Source organism: Mobula hypostoma, chromosome 11 (assembly GCF_963921235.1).
Source record: "Mobula hypostoma chromosome 11, sMobHyp1.1, whole genome shotgun sequence".
Lineage (NCBI taxonomy): Eukaryota > Metazoa > Chordata > Chondrichthyes > Myliobatiformes > Myliobatidae > Mobula > Mobula hypostoma.
The window spans coordinates 114617780-114634776 of record NC_086107.1 but is presented as its reverse complement, the minus strand read 5'-3'; the positions used below and the strand labels follow the sequence as shown (position 1 = coordinate 114634776).

The following is a 16997-nucleotide window of genomic DNA, read 5'->3' as shown; positions in this document are numbered from 1 at the left end:
TGAGGGACGGTGTGAGGGAGCTGGATTAACGTCAGTGGCGATACAGCAGTGACAGGGTGCTGGGGGAGAGGGGTCACCTAGGGGTGATGTAAAGGAACTGGATTAATGTCAGTAGGGATACAGTCAGTGACAGGGCTATGGGGGTGAGGGGGTCACTGAGGGACGGTGAGAGGGAGCTGGATTAACATCAGTGGGGATACAGTCAGTGACAGTGTTAGGGGTGTTGGGGATACAGTCAGTGACACGGTGCTGGGGGTGAGGAGACACTGAGGAATAGTGTGTGAGAGCTGGATTAACATCAGTGGGGATACAGTCAGTGACAGTGTTAGGGGTGTTGGGGATACAGTCAGTGACACGGTGCTGGGGGTGAGGAGACACTGAGGAATAGTGTGTGAGAGCTGGATTAACGTCAGTGGGGATACAGTCAGTGACAGTGTTAGGGGTATTGGGGATATAATTAGTGACAGTCTCTGAGTCAGCACATCCTTCTTTGGATTGTGCACAATATTCCAAATGTGGTCTGTCCAGCACTGTATAAAGTTTTTACTTGTCAGTCTTTACTTTTATGTTCCAGTTATACTGAAACTAACGTTAAAACTTTAATTTTTCTCATATTGAATCTGTAATTCTTTCATGGATCACCTTGTCCCTTGCATTCTGCTGGCCATGTAACTCCCATCCGTTTCCAGTAAGTCTCCTGTAGGATATATTAGGCAGTGCCTTCCACTGGACCACACACTCCACATTCACTGGCTGAAGCCTCTCCAGGTTCACTATATCCTGTGCCGCCTTCTGGACCTTATACTCTGCTTGCACCGTGCTGGCGCTAGTCCAGACACGAGGGTACATGCCTAGGTGGGTGGGGGCAGCAGGAGAGTGTCTGCTGTCTGTGAGGAGGTATCTGACTTTTGGCTGCCCTACTGCAGGAGGAGATGGACCTTAAGGTCCTCCAGTTCAAGAATAAGAAGTTGGCGGAGCGCCTGGAGCAGCGGCAGGCGATTGAGGACGAACTGAGGGAACGGATCGAGAAGCTGGAGAAACGACAGGCCACTGACGATGCCACGCTGCTCATCGTCAACCGATACTGGAGCCAGGTGGGTGGGGGAGAGAGGTACAAAGAGGATTGAGTGTACAGGAGGAGGGGAGGGACACGTGGGAAGGTGGAGGGGGGAGAACTGAGGGGAGAAGGGTGAGGGGGAGAGTCAGAGAAGTGAGAGGGTCAGGAGGGAAGCCTTGGTCCTTATGGTTGACCTGCTCTCTCTATCCCTCTCATGTTCCCCCTCCCCCCCTTCCCCTCCCTCTCCCTCTCCTCCCTCTCCCCCCTCTCCCTCTCCCCCCTCTCCCTCTCCCCCCTCTCCCTCTCCCCCTCTCCCTCTCCCCCTCTCCCTCCCCTCCCCCTCCCTCACCCCCTCCCCCTCCCTCACCCCCTCTCCCTCCCCTCCCCCTCTCTCCCTCCCCTCCCTCTCCCTCACCCCCTCTCCCTCCCCTCCCCCTCTCTCCCTCCCCTCCCTCTCCCTCACCCCCTCTCCCTCTCCCCCTCCCCTCTCCCCCCCCTCACTTTCCACTCTACTCCCCCCCTCCCCCCACTTTACTCCGTTCCCCACGCCCAGCTGGATGAGAACGTGCAGGTGCTGCTGCACAGATACGACCCGGAGCCGGACGAGGTGCCAGCGCCCAGAGAAGACACAGAGTCCACAGACACCACCGAGCCCACCCACAGCACCGAGGGACAAGAGAGCACAGAGCAGGAGACAGGTGGGCCACCTTGGGACAATTGGGGGGAACAGTGGGGGGCAATGAGGAGGGGGAAATGGTAGTGAAGGGGATGGGGGCAGCAATAAGGAGGGAGAGGGAAGATGGTGATAGGGGAATGTATGTAACAGGGAGGGAGTAAGAGTGATGGACTGCAGAGATTGGGCCGTAAGGGGTGAGAGATTGAAGGGGAAAGGAGAGGGAGGGGTGGCAGGGGAAGAGGGAGAGGGGCCAGCAAGGAGGGTGTGAGGGATGGGAGCAGAAGGGAGTGGAGTGAAAGAATGGGATAGGATGGACAACATTTTATGTTTTCTCGCTCTGTATCTTTCTCCCCCTTCCACCCCACTCTGCACCCTCACTCTATCTACCTCCATCCTCACCCCTCTGTCCCCCCACACTCCCTTTCCCCTACCTCTCCCTGTCTCCCCCACCCCTCACTTCCCCCTCTCCCCACCCCTCACTTCTCCCCTCCCCCTCACTTCCCCCCTCCCCTACCCCTCACTTCCCCCTCTCCCCCTACCCCTCACTTCCCCCTCTCCCCTCCCCCTCACTTCCCCTCTCCCCTCCCCCTCACTTCCCCCTCTCCCCTACCCCTAACTTCCCCCCTCCCCTCCCCTCCCCTCACTTCACCCTCCTGCTCCTCACCCCTCTGCCCCCCACACTCCCCTTCCCCACCCCTCCCCATCTTCCCCACCCCTCACTTCCCCCCTTGCCCTCCCCTACCCCTCACTTCCCCTCTCCCCTACCCCTCACTGCCCCTCTCCCCTACCCCTCACTTACCCCACTCCCCTACCCCTCACTTACCCCTCTCCCCCACTTCCCCTCCCCTGCCGCCTCCTCCTCCATCCCCCTCTATCCCCCTCCCTCTTCTCCGCTCCACCACCCTCACCTCGTCCCATCTGGCATTTCCCTCTGTCCCCCCACCACCCAGTCACTCTGCCAGACCCAAGCCCCCCTCCTGCCACAGTGAAGGAGCCACTGGAAGAGCCGGCACTCTCGTTCCTGGCCACCCTTGCGAGCAGCAGTAGCGAGGAGATCGAACTGCAGCTCCAGGAACGCATGGACTTCTCCAAGAAGGCCGTGTCACGCATCGTGGAGGTCTTCGACCGGCTGCACCGCCGCGTTGAGGGGCTGTGTCAGAGGCTCAGCAGCCAAGGTGAGTCCTTGCCTCCAGCTGTGTTCACCCATGCAAAAGATAGATCACTGCCCCGTCACCAAGAAAACCGCAGTTTATGTGCCCCTCCCACCTCTTCCCTTTCCCACGAACATCCAGTCCTCACACCCCTCCATTGCCCCTCAAGGATCCTTCTTCCTCATTCCCCTTCCACTGAGATGTTCCCCTTATTGCCCCCCACCTCTCTAGAACCCTGCTCCCACATACCCCTGTTCCCTGCTATACCCCTCATGTGCCCGTCCCCCATCCTCCATTCTGAAAGCCCTCACCGGCTCATCCCATTGCTCGTTCTCCCCTCCTGATTACCCCTGTCCCACCTGGCCCATTCACTCTCCCCTCTGGAACTCCCTTCCCACTTCTGACTGACAGACCTTCTGCTGATCCACACTGGAGAGAAGTGACCCTCCCACCCCCATATCCTGGTTCTGCCAAGCTGGGGTTGTCAAGTCAGGGCCTAGCTGTCCCTGTGTGTCTGCAGAACCTGACCCACTTCCCACCCCTCACCCCAAAGTCACTCCCAGCCTTTGCTCTTATTGTGGTCACCAGAGTAACAATGGGTCTCCTTTCTCTCCCTGCTTCGTCCTCTCTCATCCGCCTCTCTGTCACCCACTCCTCATCTGCCCTGCCCTCCCCTCTCCTACCTCCTCCTGCCACCTCTATCATCCCCTCTCCTTCTCTGCCTCCTGCTCCATCCTTCTCCCTCCACCCCTCTCTTACCTCTACCTCCCCCTCCACCAATACCTTCCCCTCAACCCCTCACCCATTCCAACTCTCTGTCAACCCCCCTGTCCCCATTCTCCCACCCCCATCCACCCCACTTGTCTAAACCCTCCCCTCCTACCTTTTCCCTCCCTTCTACCCTTTCCTCTTCCCCAACCCACCATCTTTCTTGCTGACCCCCCGTAGGAGCAGCAGAACTGGAGGACAGTGCCCGATGCCTGAACCAGGAGGTGATGGGGGAGAACCGGCGCCTACACGACCTGGCAACCCAGCTGCAGGGCAAGCACCACAAGATGTCCATGGAGGTAATGGACCAGGCAGGGCAAGTTTCCCTGCACACTTCCCATTCATACCCTCACACCCTCTCTCCCCTCCCCCACGAACACACTGTCCACATCCCCATCCACTGCTATCTCTCCTCCCCTACCCCTGCCCTGCATGCCCTTCCAGCCACTCATCAACTCCCCCAACCAGCTCCTTTACAAACCCACCTCGCTCCACCTCCCACCACTAACTACCCTTACACCTCCCATACATCTGTCTATCTGTCCCCAACCTCACATCCACACCACCGACTCACCCTCCATTCTTTACCAACGACTTCAGTCCCTCCACTTACTCTGACTTCCCCCCCCCCACAGACGTACCTTCCCTCCCTTTGTCACACCTCCACATCCTCACCTACCACTGACTCCCCCCACCCCTTCCAGCCTATCCCTTCAGCCTCAACCTAACTGGTAGAGTGGTGTCTTGTAATAAGGTCAGATCTCCCAGCTGCCTGTCGCTTCCACAGTCTAGTAGATACTGTGCATCACATATACAAGTATTGTGCGAGGTGGTAGCCCCCTCACAATTGAAAATAGATCCCACAGAGTTACCATGCAAGTTGATAGGTTGGTTAAGATGTTACATGGTGGGTTGGCCTTTGTTTGTTGAGGGACTGAGTTCAAGAGGTGCAAGGTAATGTTGCAGCTCTATAAAACTCCAGTTAGAACACACCTGGGATATTGCGTTCAGTTTTGGTCACCTCATTATAAGAAGGATGTGGAAGCTTTAGAGAGAGTACAGAGGAGATCTACCAAGAGGCCGCCTAGATTAGTAAGCCTGTTTTATAAGACCATAAGATACAGGAGCAGAATTATGACCCAATTTTCCTCTCAGCCTCAATCTCCTGTCTTCTCCCATATCTCTTCTGCCCTGACCACTCAAGAATCTAGCGACCTCTGCCTTAAGTATCCATAAAAATGGCCTCCACAGCTGCCTGTGGCGACGAATTCCACAGATTCACCACTTTCTGGCTAAAGAAATTTCTCCTCATCTCCATTTTAAAAGAACGCCCTTTTATTCTGATGTTGGATCCTCTGATTTAGACTTTCCCACCATAGGAAACATCCTCTCTATATTCACTCTATCAAGGCCTTTCACCATTTGAAAGTTTTCAATTAGGTCACCCTTGATTCTTCTGAATTCCAGTGAATACGGGCCCAAACCCTTCAAACACATTTCATATGACAAGCTATTCAATTCTGGAATCATTTTCATGAACCTCCTTTGAACCCTCTCAAGTATCAGTACATCCTTTCTAAGATCGGGGGCCCAGAACTGCTCGCCATACTCCAACTGAGGCCTCACCAGCGCTTTATAAAGTCAGCATTACATCCTTGCTTTTACAATCTAGTACTCTTGAATGCTAACATTGCATTTGCCTTCCTCACCATGGACTCAAACTGCAAATCAACCTTTAGGGACTCCTTAGTCCCTTTGTGCCTCAGTGTTTTGTATTTTCTCTCCATTTAGAAAATAGTCAATCCTTTCATTTCTTCTACCAAAGTGCATGACCATACACTTCTTGACACTATATTCCGTCTGCCATTTCTTTGCCCGTTCTCCTATGTCCTCCTGTAACCTCTCTACATGCTCAAAACTACCTGCCCCTCCACCTATCTTCATATCACCTGCAAACTTTGCAACAAAGCCATCAATTTTATTATCCAAATCTTTGACACATTATGTAAAACAAATCGGTCCCAACTCAGACCCCTGTGGAACACCAATAGCCACCGGCAGCCAGCCAGAAAGGGCTCCCTTTATTTCCACCTTTTGCCTCCTGCCAATCAGCCACTGCTTTATCAATGCTAGGATCTTTCCTGTAATGTCACGGGCTTGTAGCTTGTTAAGCAGCCTCATGTGTGGGACCTCATCGAAGGCCGAAAAATCCAAGTACACAACATCAACTGATTCTCCTTTGTCTAACCTGTTTTATGAGGAAAGGTTGAGTGAGCTTGGGCTTTTCCTTTCGGAACAACGGAGGATGAGAGGTGACTTGATGGAGGTATTAAGATGAAAAGAGGCATCAATAGAATGGGTCCCACCTTTTTCCTAGCATGGCAATTGTCAATATGAAGGGGCATAATTTGAAGGTGATCGGAGGAAAGCATAGAGGGGATGTCATAGGTAAGTTTTTTACAGAGTGGTGGGTGTGTAGAATGCACTGCCAGGGGTGGCGGTAGAATTAGGGTAGATAGGACTATGGGCTGTTAGGAGGAATGGATTAGATTGACCTTGGAGAAGGTTAAAATTCCAGCACAACATCGTTGTAAAGGGCCTTTACTGTGCTATACTGTTCTATATTCCCTGTTCCGTGTGTGGTGGTGGACGGTGCATGGGTAAAGGCATTGGGAAGATGGACGATCACTGTGCAACAGGGAGCTGGCACTGAGGGCAGCATAAACCAGCCACGGTTACGTGGAGGAGTGTGACAGGACAAGGGGAGAGGCCGAACGGATCTATGTCTGCCACCATTTTCTTGTGCTGAGATTTGTCTAGGAGACGCTGCAGACCTGGTGGTGTCCACCAGTCCCAGAGCAGTGTTCCCTCTAATTTATAATGACCATTGTGCGCAAAACTCTTGTGCTGTGCAATTGTTTGCCCAGTGACAACAACATGTGTGCACTGAATTTTAAATATAGAGGTATTCATTTTAACAGCTAGCAAAACGCTGTCAATAAGGACTTTGGTTTCCTCTGGGTTTGATCGTTTTCGCTCTCATTCATTTGCACTCTGGTAAAACATATGTAGCAGGCCTGTGCCGGGTAATGAAGGATTTTCTTGCCAGAGCTTTCGCACACCATCCATAAGTGATTTGCTTGCTAAATTACGCTTTAAAAAGTCAAGTTTCCAAATATCACTCCACTCCTTCCTACTTGCAAATTCTCCAGCAGCTTTTGTATCGCAACAACACACAGGTAACACCAGTTTCTGTATTGTACATAGATATTACTCGTAGCTGCACTTTCCTGACCTCGTGGGCTTTTGCTGTAGCAGTTTCTACTGCTTCATTGAGCCTTTCCATTTTAAATGCACGAGCAGTTCTTGTCCGCTTCACACCCTTTGCTTCTTTGAAATTTGACATAGTGAAACAATAATTTCTTCAATAAAAACAGTATAAATAAGCCAGTTCTAAAATTTGCAGACAATCATTGCAAACTCCACGTTGTCAACACGGTCCATATCAGAAACTGGAAAAGGAAATGTGATTGTGTATGATAGTGAAACATACTTAACATGCCAACGAGGTAGAGGGTGACATCCTTTTATGTGCAATTTCAATTCTTTTGTGTGCTAGTAACAAAAGATGTGTGTGCACCGTCACCTTAGAGGGAACATTGTCCCAGGGCACTGAAGTGTCTCTTCCTGGTTCTGATGTACTAATCTGATATTTCTCTCTCCACCCCACATCTTTCCAATTCCTTCAACCCCCACCCCATCCCTTTCCATCTTTCTCCCTCTCTCTCTCCTACCTCCTCCTGCTATTCCTCCCCTTCCCCTCACACTCTTTTTCCTCTCTACACCCCACCAACAGTACAATGAGCTGCAGGACAAGGTTCAGTCCGCCGAGACCAAGGTGTCGGAGATGGAGACAACCATCGAGGACCTGCAGTGGGACATCGAGAAGCTTCGCAAGCGTGAGCAGAAGCTCAACAAGCATCTTGCTGAGGCGCTGGAGCAGGTGAGTACCTTCTGCGTGGCCAGGTGGGCGAGGAGATCCTCCTTCTGGCACATTCCCTTCCCTGTCCCTACAGCTACTGGATCCAAGTTGGGAAGTCTGTAAGTCCAAAGTAGACAGGAGCAGAGTAAGGCCATTCAGCTCATTGACTCTGCTCTCCATTTTGATCACAGCTGATTTATGTACCCTCTCAACCCCATTCTCCTGACTTTTTCCTGTTATCCTTAACACCCTTATTAATCAAGAACCTATTATCAAAGTTGCTGGTGAATGCAGCAGGCCAGGCAGCATCTATTGGAAGAAGTACAGTCGAAATTTCGGGCCGAGACGTCAACTGTACTTCTTCCAATAGATGCTGCTTTGTCTGCTGCGTTCACCAGCAACTTTGATGTGTGTTGCTTGAATTTCCAGCACCTGCAGATTTCCTCGTGTTTGTGAAGAACCTATTATCCTCCACTTTAAATACAGGTATACCCAACGACTTGGCCTCCACGGCCATCTGAGACAATGAATTCCTCACATTCACTACCCTCTAGCTAAAGAAATTCCTCTGCTTCTGTGTGCTAAAGGGACATCCTTGTGTTAACTGCAGAATAATCATTGCTCTTTCCCCCTCCTTTCCCCTTGCCCCTTACTCCCCCCTCGCTCACCCCTCTCCCTCCCTTTCACTCACTCTGTTACCTCCTCTCCCTCCCTATTTACACTCTGCCCATCTCTTTACCACCTCTCCCCTTTTTACCTCCATCTCCTATTTCATCCCCTCTCCCTCCCATTCCCCATCACACCTCCCCCCAACCCCTTTCCTCCTCTTTTGTGCCCTTTCCCTTTTTACACTCCCTTTTCCCTTCCCTCCCTTTCCTTACCCTTCTTCCCTTTCCCTCCCTTCTTACTCCCTCTCCCTCCTTTCCCACCCTGATCCCTCTTTTCCTCCCTCTCCCTCCCTTCCCCCTTCCCCATTTCCTCCCTCCCCCCAACAGCTGAACACAGGATACCACGTGTCAGGCGGATCCGGTGGATTCCAGGGTGGACACATCACGCTCCACATACAGAAGGTAAATTTCCCGTTCCATCCCCATTCTGGGTGAGGCCCATCTCCTCTGACCCCCGGTAGGGTATCCCAGTGTTGGTCTGACCCAATTTTGTTCCTCCGGGGCCATGTGTTCGCTGCCCTTCGCAGACTCTAATTTATTGATCCTTCTGTTGAGATGTGGGGAGAAAGGAGGGTCATCTGTTTTATTTACATGGTGTGTTGGGTGATATCCCTTTAAGGTGGGGAAGGGGATGGCTTTTGGGAAGGCTAGTGCTTTCTGTTATAGCAGGACTAGAATTTATGTTCAAAAGAGTATAAAAGCAGGGATATGATGCTGAGATTTTATAAGGCATTGATCGGACCACATTTGGAGTAACGAGCAGTTTCAGTCCCATATCTAAGAAAGGATGTACTGGCGTTGGAAAAAGTCCAGAGGAGGTTTGTGACAATGATTCCATGAAATTAAGGGTTAACGTATGAGGAGCATTTGATGCCTCGAGTCCTGGAGTTCAGAAGAGTGAGGGGGGATCTCACTGAAACCTACTGAGTATTGAAATGCCCAGAAAGAGCAGATGTGGAGAAGATATTTCCAATGTTGGGAAAATCTAGGACCAGAGGGCACAATCTCAGAATAGGAGGTTCCTGTAGATCAGGGATGAGGAGGAATTTCTTTAGTCAGAGGGTGATAAATCCATGGAATTCGTTGCCTCAGAAGGTTGTGCAGTCCAAGTCATTGGGTATACTTAAAGTGGGGGTTATTAGGTTCTTGATTAATAATGGTATCAAAGGTTCAGAGTGAGTGAGGAACGTTTAGGGGAGGGATATCAGAAGTAGGATTTTTACACAGAGTGGTGGGTGCATGGAATGCGCTGCTGGAGGCGGTGGTAGCGGCAGATACATTCAGGACATTTAAGAAACTCTTAGGCGAACGGATGAAAGATAAATAGAGGGTTATGGCTATATAGGAGGAAAGGACGAGTTTGATCGTGGCGTAGGTTAAAAGATTAGTGCAACATAATGGACCGAAGGACCACTACTGTGCTGTATGAAGTTCTGTGGTCTGAGGTAGATGTTCACAGTATTTTTCCTCTGAGTGGGAAAGTCCAGAAGCTAGGGAATCTGGAGAGTTTAAGATGAGAGGGAGGAGATTTAATGGGGACCTGAAGGGCACTTCCCACACAGAGGTCTCTTAGATAGGCACATGGATGAAAGAAAACTGGAAGGTTGTGTGGGAGGGAAGGGTTAGATTGATCTTAGAGTAGGTTAAATGACCGTGGGCCAAAGGGCCTGTACTGGGCTGTAATGTTCTGTGTTCTATCAATTACTTTATTGTCGCCAAACAACTGATATTTGATTCTGCGCTTTGCACTATCTGAAGTACAAATCAATAGTAAATATTAAAAACTTAAATTATAAATCATAAATAGAAAATAGAAAGTAAGGTAACGCAAAAAACCAAGAGGCAGGTCCAGATATTTGGAGGGTACGGCCCAGATCCGGGTCAGGATCCACTCAGCAGTCTTATCACAGTTGGAAAGAAGCTGTTCCCAAATCTGGCCGTACGAGTCTTCAAGCTCCTGGGCCTTCTCCCGGAGGGAAGAGGGATGAAAAGTGTGTTGGCTGGGTGGGTCGTGTCCTTGATTATCCTGGTAGCACTGCTCCGACAGCGTGCGGTGTAAAGTGAGTCCAAGGACGGAAGATTGCTTTGTGTGATGTGCTGCGCCGTGTTCACGATCTTCTGCAGCTTCTTCCGGTCTTGGACGGGACAACTTCCATACCAGGTAGTGATGCACCCTAGAAGAATGCTTTCTACGGTGCATCTATAAAAATTAGTGAGTGTTTTAGGGGACAGGCCAAATTTCTTTTGCTTCCTCAGGAAGTAAAGGCGCTGGTGGGCCTTCTTGGCAGTGGACTCCGCTTGGTTGGACCAAGTCAGGTCATTTGTGATATTGACCCCGAGGAACTTAAAACTTTTGACCTGTTTCACTTGCGCACCACCGATATAAATAGGGTCGTGCGGTCCGTTACTCCTTCTGAAGTCAACAACCAATTCGTTCGTCTTGCTGACGTTGAGGGATAGGTTATTGTCTTCGCACCATGCCACCAGGTTCTTAATTTCCTCTCTATACTCGATTAGATTAGAGTAGATTATGAGGACACTCAGTCCTCGTTTATTGTCATTTAGAAATGCATGCAGTAAGAAATGATACAATGTTCCTCCACAATGATAACACGAAAAAAACAGGACATACCAAAGACTAACACTGACAAGACCATATAATTATAACATATAGTTACAGCAGTGCAAAGCAATACCATAATTTGATAACAGAAAACGAAGTCCACTGTAGTGCCGAGTGGTCATGGTGTTGCTATACTGAGGCAATGATTAGGGTCGGGCCATCTGGTTTAAGAACCGAATGGTTGAAGGGATGTAGCTGTTCCTGAACATAATGGTGTGGGACTTCAGGCTTCTGTACGTTCTGCCCAAAGGGAGCTGCGAGAAGATGGCATGGCCCCGATGGTGGGGATCTTTGAGGCAGCATCTCCTGTAGATATTGCTAATGGTGGGGGAGGGATGTGCCCATGATGTATTGAGCTGAGTCTACTACTCTCTGCAGTTTCTTACTTTCTTGCACGTTTGAATATTAAGTGTAGGCAGGCTGGGTTTACAGAAGGGCTGAGGGAGGGGGTCTCTTCACCTCACTCTTGGCCCTACCAATTGGGGTGACCTCTGCTGCATCTTCCCACCCGACCCTCGCAGTTCGAGATGCTGAATGCAGAGTTGGAGGAGAACAAGGAACTGGCAAACAGCCGGATGGCGGAGCTGGAAAAACTGGAGCAGGAGTTACAGGAAGCTGTGCGGGAGAATGAGAAGTTGAAGGTAGGAAAGGAGTGTGTGGGGGGCTTGTGGAGTTGGGGAGTGAGGGGTATCCCAGAGGGGGAAAACTGACTGTGCCCGAGCAACTCTCCCCATGCATGGCAATGTTATAGCTGTATGACAAGACCCAGTGACCCAGCAAAGGACGGGAAAGGAAGATGGCAAATAATAAATGATTGAGTGACAATTGCCTCATTTAAAGTGGAGTTTATTGTCTTGTGCTCAAGTACATGTGCAATGTAAAAGCTTACCTGCATCAGTATCACAGCCGCGCAGCATCAGATAAGACCATAAGCAGAATTAGGCCATTCAGCCCGTCGAGTTTACTCTGCCATTCCATCACGGCTGATCTGTTACCCCTCTCAACCCCACCAGGGGATAAATTAGGTAATTACAGGCAAGTGGATTTCATTTCAGTGGCGAGGTTATTGGAAAAAGCATTCGGAGGACTGGAATAGTCTGCAAAGTTAATCCTACTATCTGATTTGATTAAGTTCCACCATTGCATCTTGGCTGATTTATTAACCTCTCAACCCCATTCTCTATCTTCTCCCTGCAACTTTTGACGTCCTATCAACCTCCACTTTAAATATACCCAACAACTTGGCTTCCACAGATTCACCACACTCTAGCTAAAGAAAATCCTCCTCATCTCTTGTTCTGAAGGAATGTCCTCGTATTCTGAGTCTGTTCACCCTGGTACTAGACTCTTTCAGTATTGGAAACATCCTTTCCAAGGCCACTCAAATATTTGGAAGGTTTCAGTGAGATCCCCCCCTCCCACCAACCCCCCCCCCATTCTTCTGATGACCCAGAGTCATCTAATGCTTCTCACACCTTAACCCTTTCATTCCAGGGATTGTGATAGAACCATAGAAACTACAGCACAGAAACAGGCCCTTTGGCCCTTCTTGGCTGTGCCGAACCATTTTCTGCCTAGTCCCACTGACCTGCACACGGACCATATCCCTCCATACACCTCCCATCCATGTATCTGTCCAATTTATTCTTAAATGTTGAAAAAGAACCCGCATTTACCACCTCGTCTGGCAGCTCATTCCATACTCCCACCACTCTCTGTGTGAAGAAGCCCCCACTAATGTTCCCTTTGAACTTTTCCCCCCTCACCCTTAACCCATGTCCTCTGGCTTTTTTCTCCCCTTGCCTCAGTGGAAAAAGCCTGCTTGCATTCACTCTATCTATACCCATCATAATTTTATATACCTCTATCAAATCTCCCCTCATTCTTCTACGCTCCAGGGAATAAAGTCCTAACCTATTCAACCTTTCTCTGTAACTGAGTTTCTCAAGTCCCAGCAACATCCTTGTAAACCACGTCTGCACTCTTTCAACCTTATTTATATCCTTCCTGTAATTTGGTGACCAAAACTGAACACAATACTCCAGATTCGGCCTCACCAATGCCTTATACAACCTCATCATAACATTCCAGCTCTTATACTCAATACTTCGATTAATAAAGGCCAATGTACCAAAAGCTCTCTTTATGACCCTATCTACCTGTGATGCCACTTTTAGGGAATTTTGTATCTGTATTCCCAGATCCCTCTGTTCCACTGCACTCCTCAGTGCCTTACCATTAACCCTGTATGTTCTACGTTGGTTTGTCCTTCCAACGTGCAATACCTCACACTTGTCAGTATTAAACTCCATCTGCCATTTTTCAGCCCATTTTTCCAGCTGGTCCAAGTCCCTCTGCAGGCTCTGAAAACCTTCCTCACTGTCTACTACACCTCCAATCTTTGTATCATCAGCAAACTTGCTGATCCAATTTACCACATTTTCATCCAGATCATTGATATAGATGACAAATAACAATGGACCCAGCACTGATCCCTGTGGCACACCACTAGTCACAGGCCTCCACTCAGAGAAGCAATTCTCTACCACCACTCTCTGGCTTCTTCCATCGAGCCAATGTCTAATCCAATTTACCACCTCTCCATGGATACCTAGCGACTGAATTTTCCTAACTAACCTCCCATGCGGGACCTTGTCAAAGGTCTTACTGAGGTCCATGTAGACAATATCCACTGCCTTCCCTTCATCCACTTTCCTGGTAAGATCCTCGAAAAACTCCAACAGATTGGTCAAACATGACCTACCACGCACAAAGCCATGTTGACTGTCCCTAATAAGCCCCTGTCTATTCAAATGCTTGTAGATTCTGTCTCTTAGTACTCCCTCCAATAACTTAACTACTACTGACGTTAAACTCACCGGCCTATAATTTCCCGGATTACTTTTCGATCCTTTTTTAAACAACGGAACAACATAAGCCACTCTCCAATCCTCCGGCACTTCCCCCTTAGACGGCGACATTTTAAATATTTCTGCCAGGGGCCCCGCAATTTCAACACTAGTCTCCTTCAAGGTCCGAGGGAACACTCTGTCAGGTCCCGGGAATTTATCCACTTTAATTTTCCTCAAGACAGCAAGCACCTCCTCCTTTTCAATCTATACAGTTTCCATGGTCTCACTACTTGATTCCCTCAATTCTATAGATTTCATGCCAGCTTCCTTAGTAAATACAGATGCAAAACACCTATTTAAGATCTTCCCCATTTCCTTTGGTTCCGCACAGAGCTGTGAGAGAGTGAGTTAGTCTTGTGTTGTCAAGGGGTGGACAACTCATCTGCACAAGGACATGTGCAATGAGAAATTTGCAGCAGCATTCACAAGAAAAGCGGAAATTATGTACAACTTTTACCAGAAAGGACACATTAGAATTTAAAAATCCATTGTGTAGTAAAGTGGTCACTGTTTGCTACACTGAGGCGGTGATTAAGGTTCTGGCGGTTGGTTCAGGAACTGAGCAGTTGAAGGGAAGTAGCTGTTCCTGAACCCAGTTGTGTGGAGGGAAGCTCAGAGCACATGTGAAAACAGATTAACGGAGGGTTTTTTTGTACACACAGTGGGTGGTTGGACTGTGCTGCCAGGGATGGTGGCGGAGGCAGATACGACAGAGACGTTCAAGAGGCTGTTTAGACAGGAGCACAAACAGGCAGAGAAACAAAGTGGGGGAGGGGGGTGGACCACGCACAGGCAGACGGTGATCAGTTTACTTTGGTACAGACAGTGACCCCGTTACAGAGGAGTATTTCCCCTATAACCCCTGTTACACAGTGAGTTTCTCCCCCAACACCTGTTATAGAGTCCCTCCACATCATCCCTGTTGCAGAGTGAGTCTCTCTCCCCCATTACCCCATTGCAGAGGAAGTCTCTCCCCCATTACCCCATTACAGAGGAAGTGTCTCCCCCATTACCCTTGTTACAGAGTGAGTCTCTCCCCCATTACCCCTGTTACAGAGGGAGTCTCTCCCACATTACCCCCATTACAGAGTGAGTCTCTCTCCCCCATTACCCCCGTTACAGAGGGAGTCTCTTCCCCCATCAGGGACCTCCAGCCCACCTCCAACAGGGACACCTGTGCCATGACATCCAGGGAGTGCAAGTGTGTGCAGCTATTCTATGGCAGAAGGCGTGGTATTTTGCCAAGTGTGTGGGGGCGGGTGACCCTCTTGGCTTCTGCGCCATCCTCGGGCTGGGTTTCTGAGCCCAGGTGATTTTGTCTCTTCCTCGCACGCAGATTGACCTGCGGAACATCCCCGAGGAGGTGGTGAAGGAGACGGCGGAATACAAGTGCCTGCAGTCGCAGTTCTCACTGCTCTACAATGAGAGCCTGCAGGTGAAGACGCAGCTGGATGAGGCTCGAGCCCTGCTACTCACCACCAAGAATGCACACCTTCGCCAGATTGAGCACATGGAGGTCAGGGCGGTGTTGAGGAGGGTTGGCAGCAAGGAGTAGAGTGTCACTGAGTGGGAAGGGTGGTATGCTTGGGTACAGATAATGAGGAAGGGGTGTCACAGAGGGAGGCAGGGGGATGAGGAAGGAGTGAGGGGGAAGCTCAGGAGTAGGGACATTACATTGCAGTTGTTGGTGAGGCTGCACTTTGGGAGTATTGAATATGATTTTGGTCACCATGCTAAGGGAAAGACAGCATCAAGCTGGAGAAGGTGCAGATCAGATTTACAAGGGTGCTGCCTCACAGAAACATTTAAAGTTAAGTCTTCTCCCAAGGGTAAAGGACTTTCGCCTGAGGTGAAGTGGTTGAGGCAGGTATGATAGAAGCATTTAAAAAGCATGGCAGGACAGGCCTAATGCAAGGAGTTGGGACTAGCAGAGTGGGGTACTATTGTGTGCAGTTCTAGTCAACCAACATGGGCTGACCCTTGTCGCACTCTCACCCTCTCCCTCATTCTCCTTCTCCTCAACATTCCCATATCCCTCTTCACCCCCTTCCTCCCCTTCTCCGCCTCCCATCTCTCCCCTTCTCCCTCTCCCCTCTATCCGTCTAACCTGCCCTCAATTCTCCTGCCTTCCCTCACGTCCAACCCTCTCCTTTGCCCTCCCCTTACTCTCACCCCCACCCCACCTCCTCACTCCCTCCCCTCCCCTCCCTCTTTACACCTCTGTCTTTCGGCTCGCCACCCCAGAGTGACGAGCTGAACTTGCAGAAAAAGCTGCGGACAGAGGTGATCCAGCTGGAGGACACACTGGCCCAGGTGCGCAAGGAGTACGAGATGCTGCGGATCGAGTTTGAGCAGAACCTGGCAGCCAACGAGCAGGCAGGTACGGGCTGGGGTTGGTTGTACCGTGCTCTGTACCGCAGCTGGGATGGTCCGTGTCCCGGGAGTGTGTGACATGATCCTGTGCATGGAGCTTCACCCTGAGTCTGACCCCGGGAGTGTGACGAGGTGCAGAGTGAGATTCACTCTATGCCTGACAGGATGTGACAGGACGCCACAGAGAGAGATTCACTCTGTGTCTGACGCCAGGAGTGTAGAGTCATAGAAAAGTACAGCACAGAAACAGGCCATTTGACCCTGCAGGTCAGTGCTAAACTGCCTACTCCCATTGACTTGTACTGCGACCATCGCCCTCCATACCCCCACCATCTATCTACCTATCCAAACTTCTCTTAAAGGTTGAAATCGAGCTTCCATGCACCACTTGAACTGGCAGCTCATTCCACACTCTCATGACCGTCCAAGTGAAGAGGTTTTCCCTCATCTTCCCCTTAAACTTTTCACCTTTCACCCTTAATCCATGACCTCTGGTTATTGTCCCAACAAACCTAAGTGGAAAAAGCCTGCTTACATTGACCATATCTATACCCCTCATAATTTTGTATAACTCTATCAAATCTCCTCTTAATCTTCTACGTTCCAAGAAATAAAGTCTTAACCTATGTAATATTTCATTAGAACTTAGGTCCTCCAGACCTGGCAACATCCTTTTAAATTTTCACTACTCCTTAAACCTTATTTACATAATTTCCTGTAGGTAGGTGGCAGGATACTGCAGAGGAAAATTTAGTCTGTATCTGACCCCAGGAGTATGTGACAGGAT

General features: G+C 49.9%; 1 protein-coding gene across 5 annotated transcripts in view; it reads left to right on the top strand.

Moving 5' to 3' along the window:
• rnf20 (ring finger protein 20, E3 ubiquitin protein ligase) overlaps positions 1-16997 on the top strand; it is a 36740-nt gene that overhangs the window by 6210 nt on the left and 13533 nt on the right. For 4 of the 5 annotated variants that reach the window (XM_063062955.1, XM_063062956.1, XM_063062957.1 and 1 more), the window contains 9 exons: positions 927-1094; positions 1611-1755; positions 2684-2908; positions 3833-3951; positions 7509-7655; positions 8630-8704; positions 11447-11566; positions 15174-15353; positions 16082-16217. In XM_063062955.1, coding sequence (XP_062919025.1) covers positions 927-1094; positions 1611-1755; positions 2684-2908; positions 3833-3951; positions 7509-7655; positions 8630-8704; positions 11447-11566; positions 15174-15353; positions 16082-16217 — 1315 coding nt within the window. The remainder of the gene's footprint in view (positions 1-926; positions 1095-1610; positions 1756-2683; positions 2909-3832; positions 3952-7508; positions 7656-8629; positions 8705-11446; positions 11567-15173; positions 15354-16081; positions 16218-16997) is intronic. The other variant, XM_063062954.1, reaches the window with a different exon arrangement.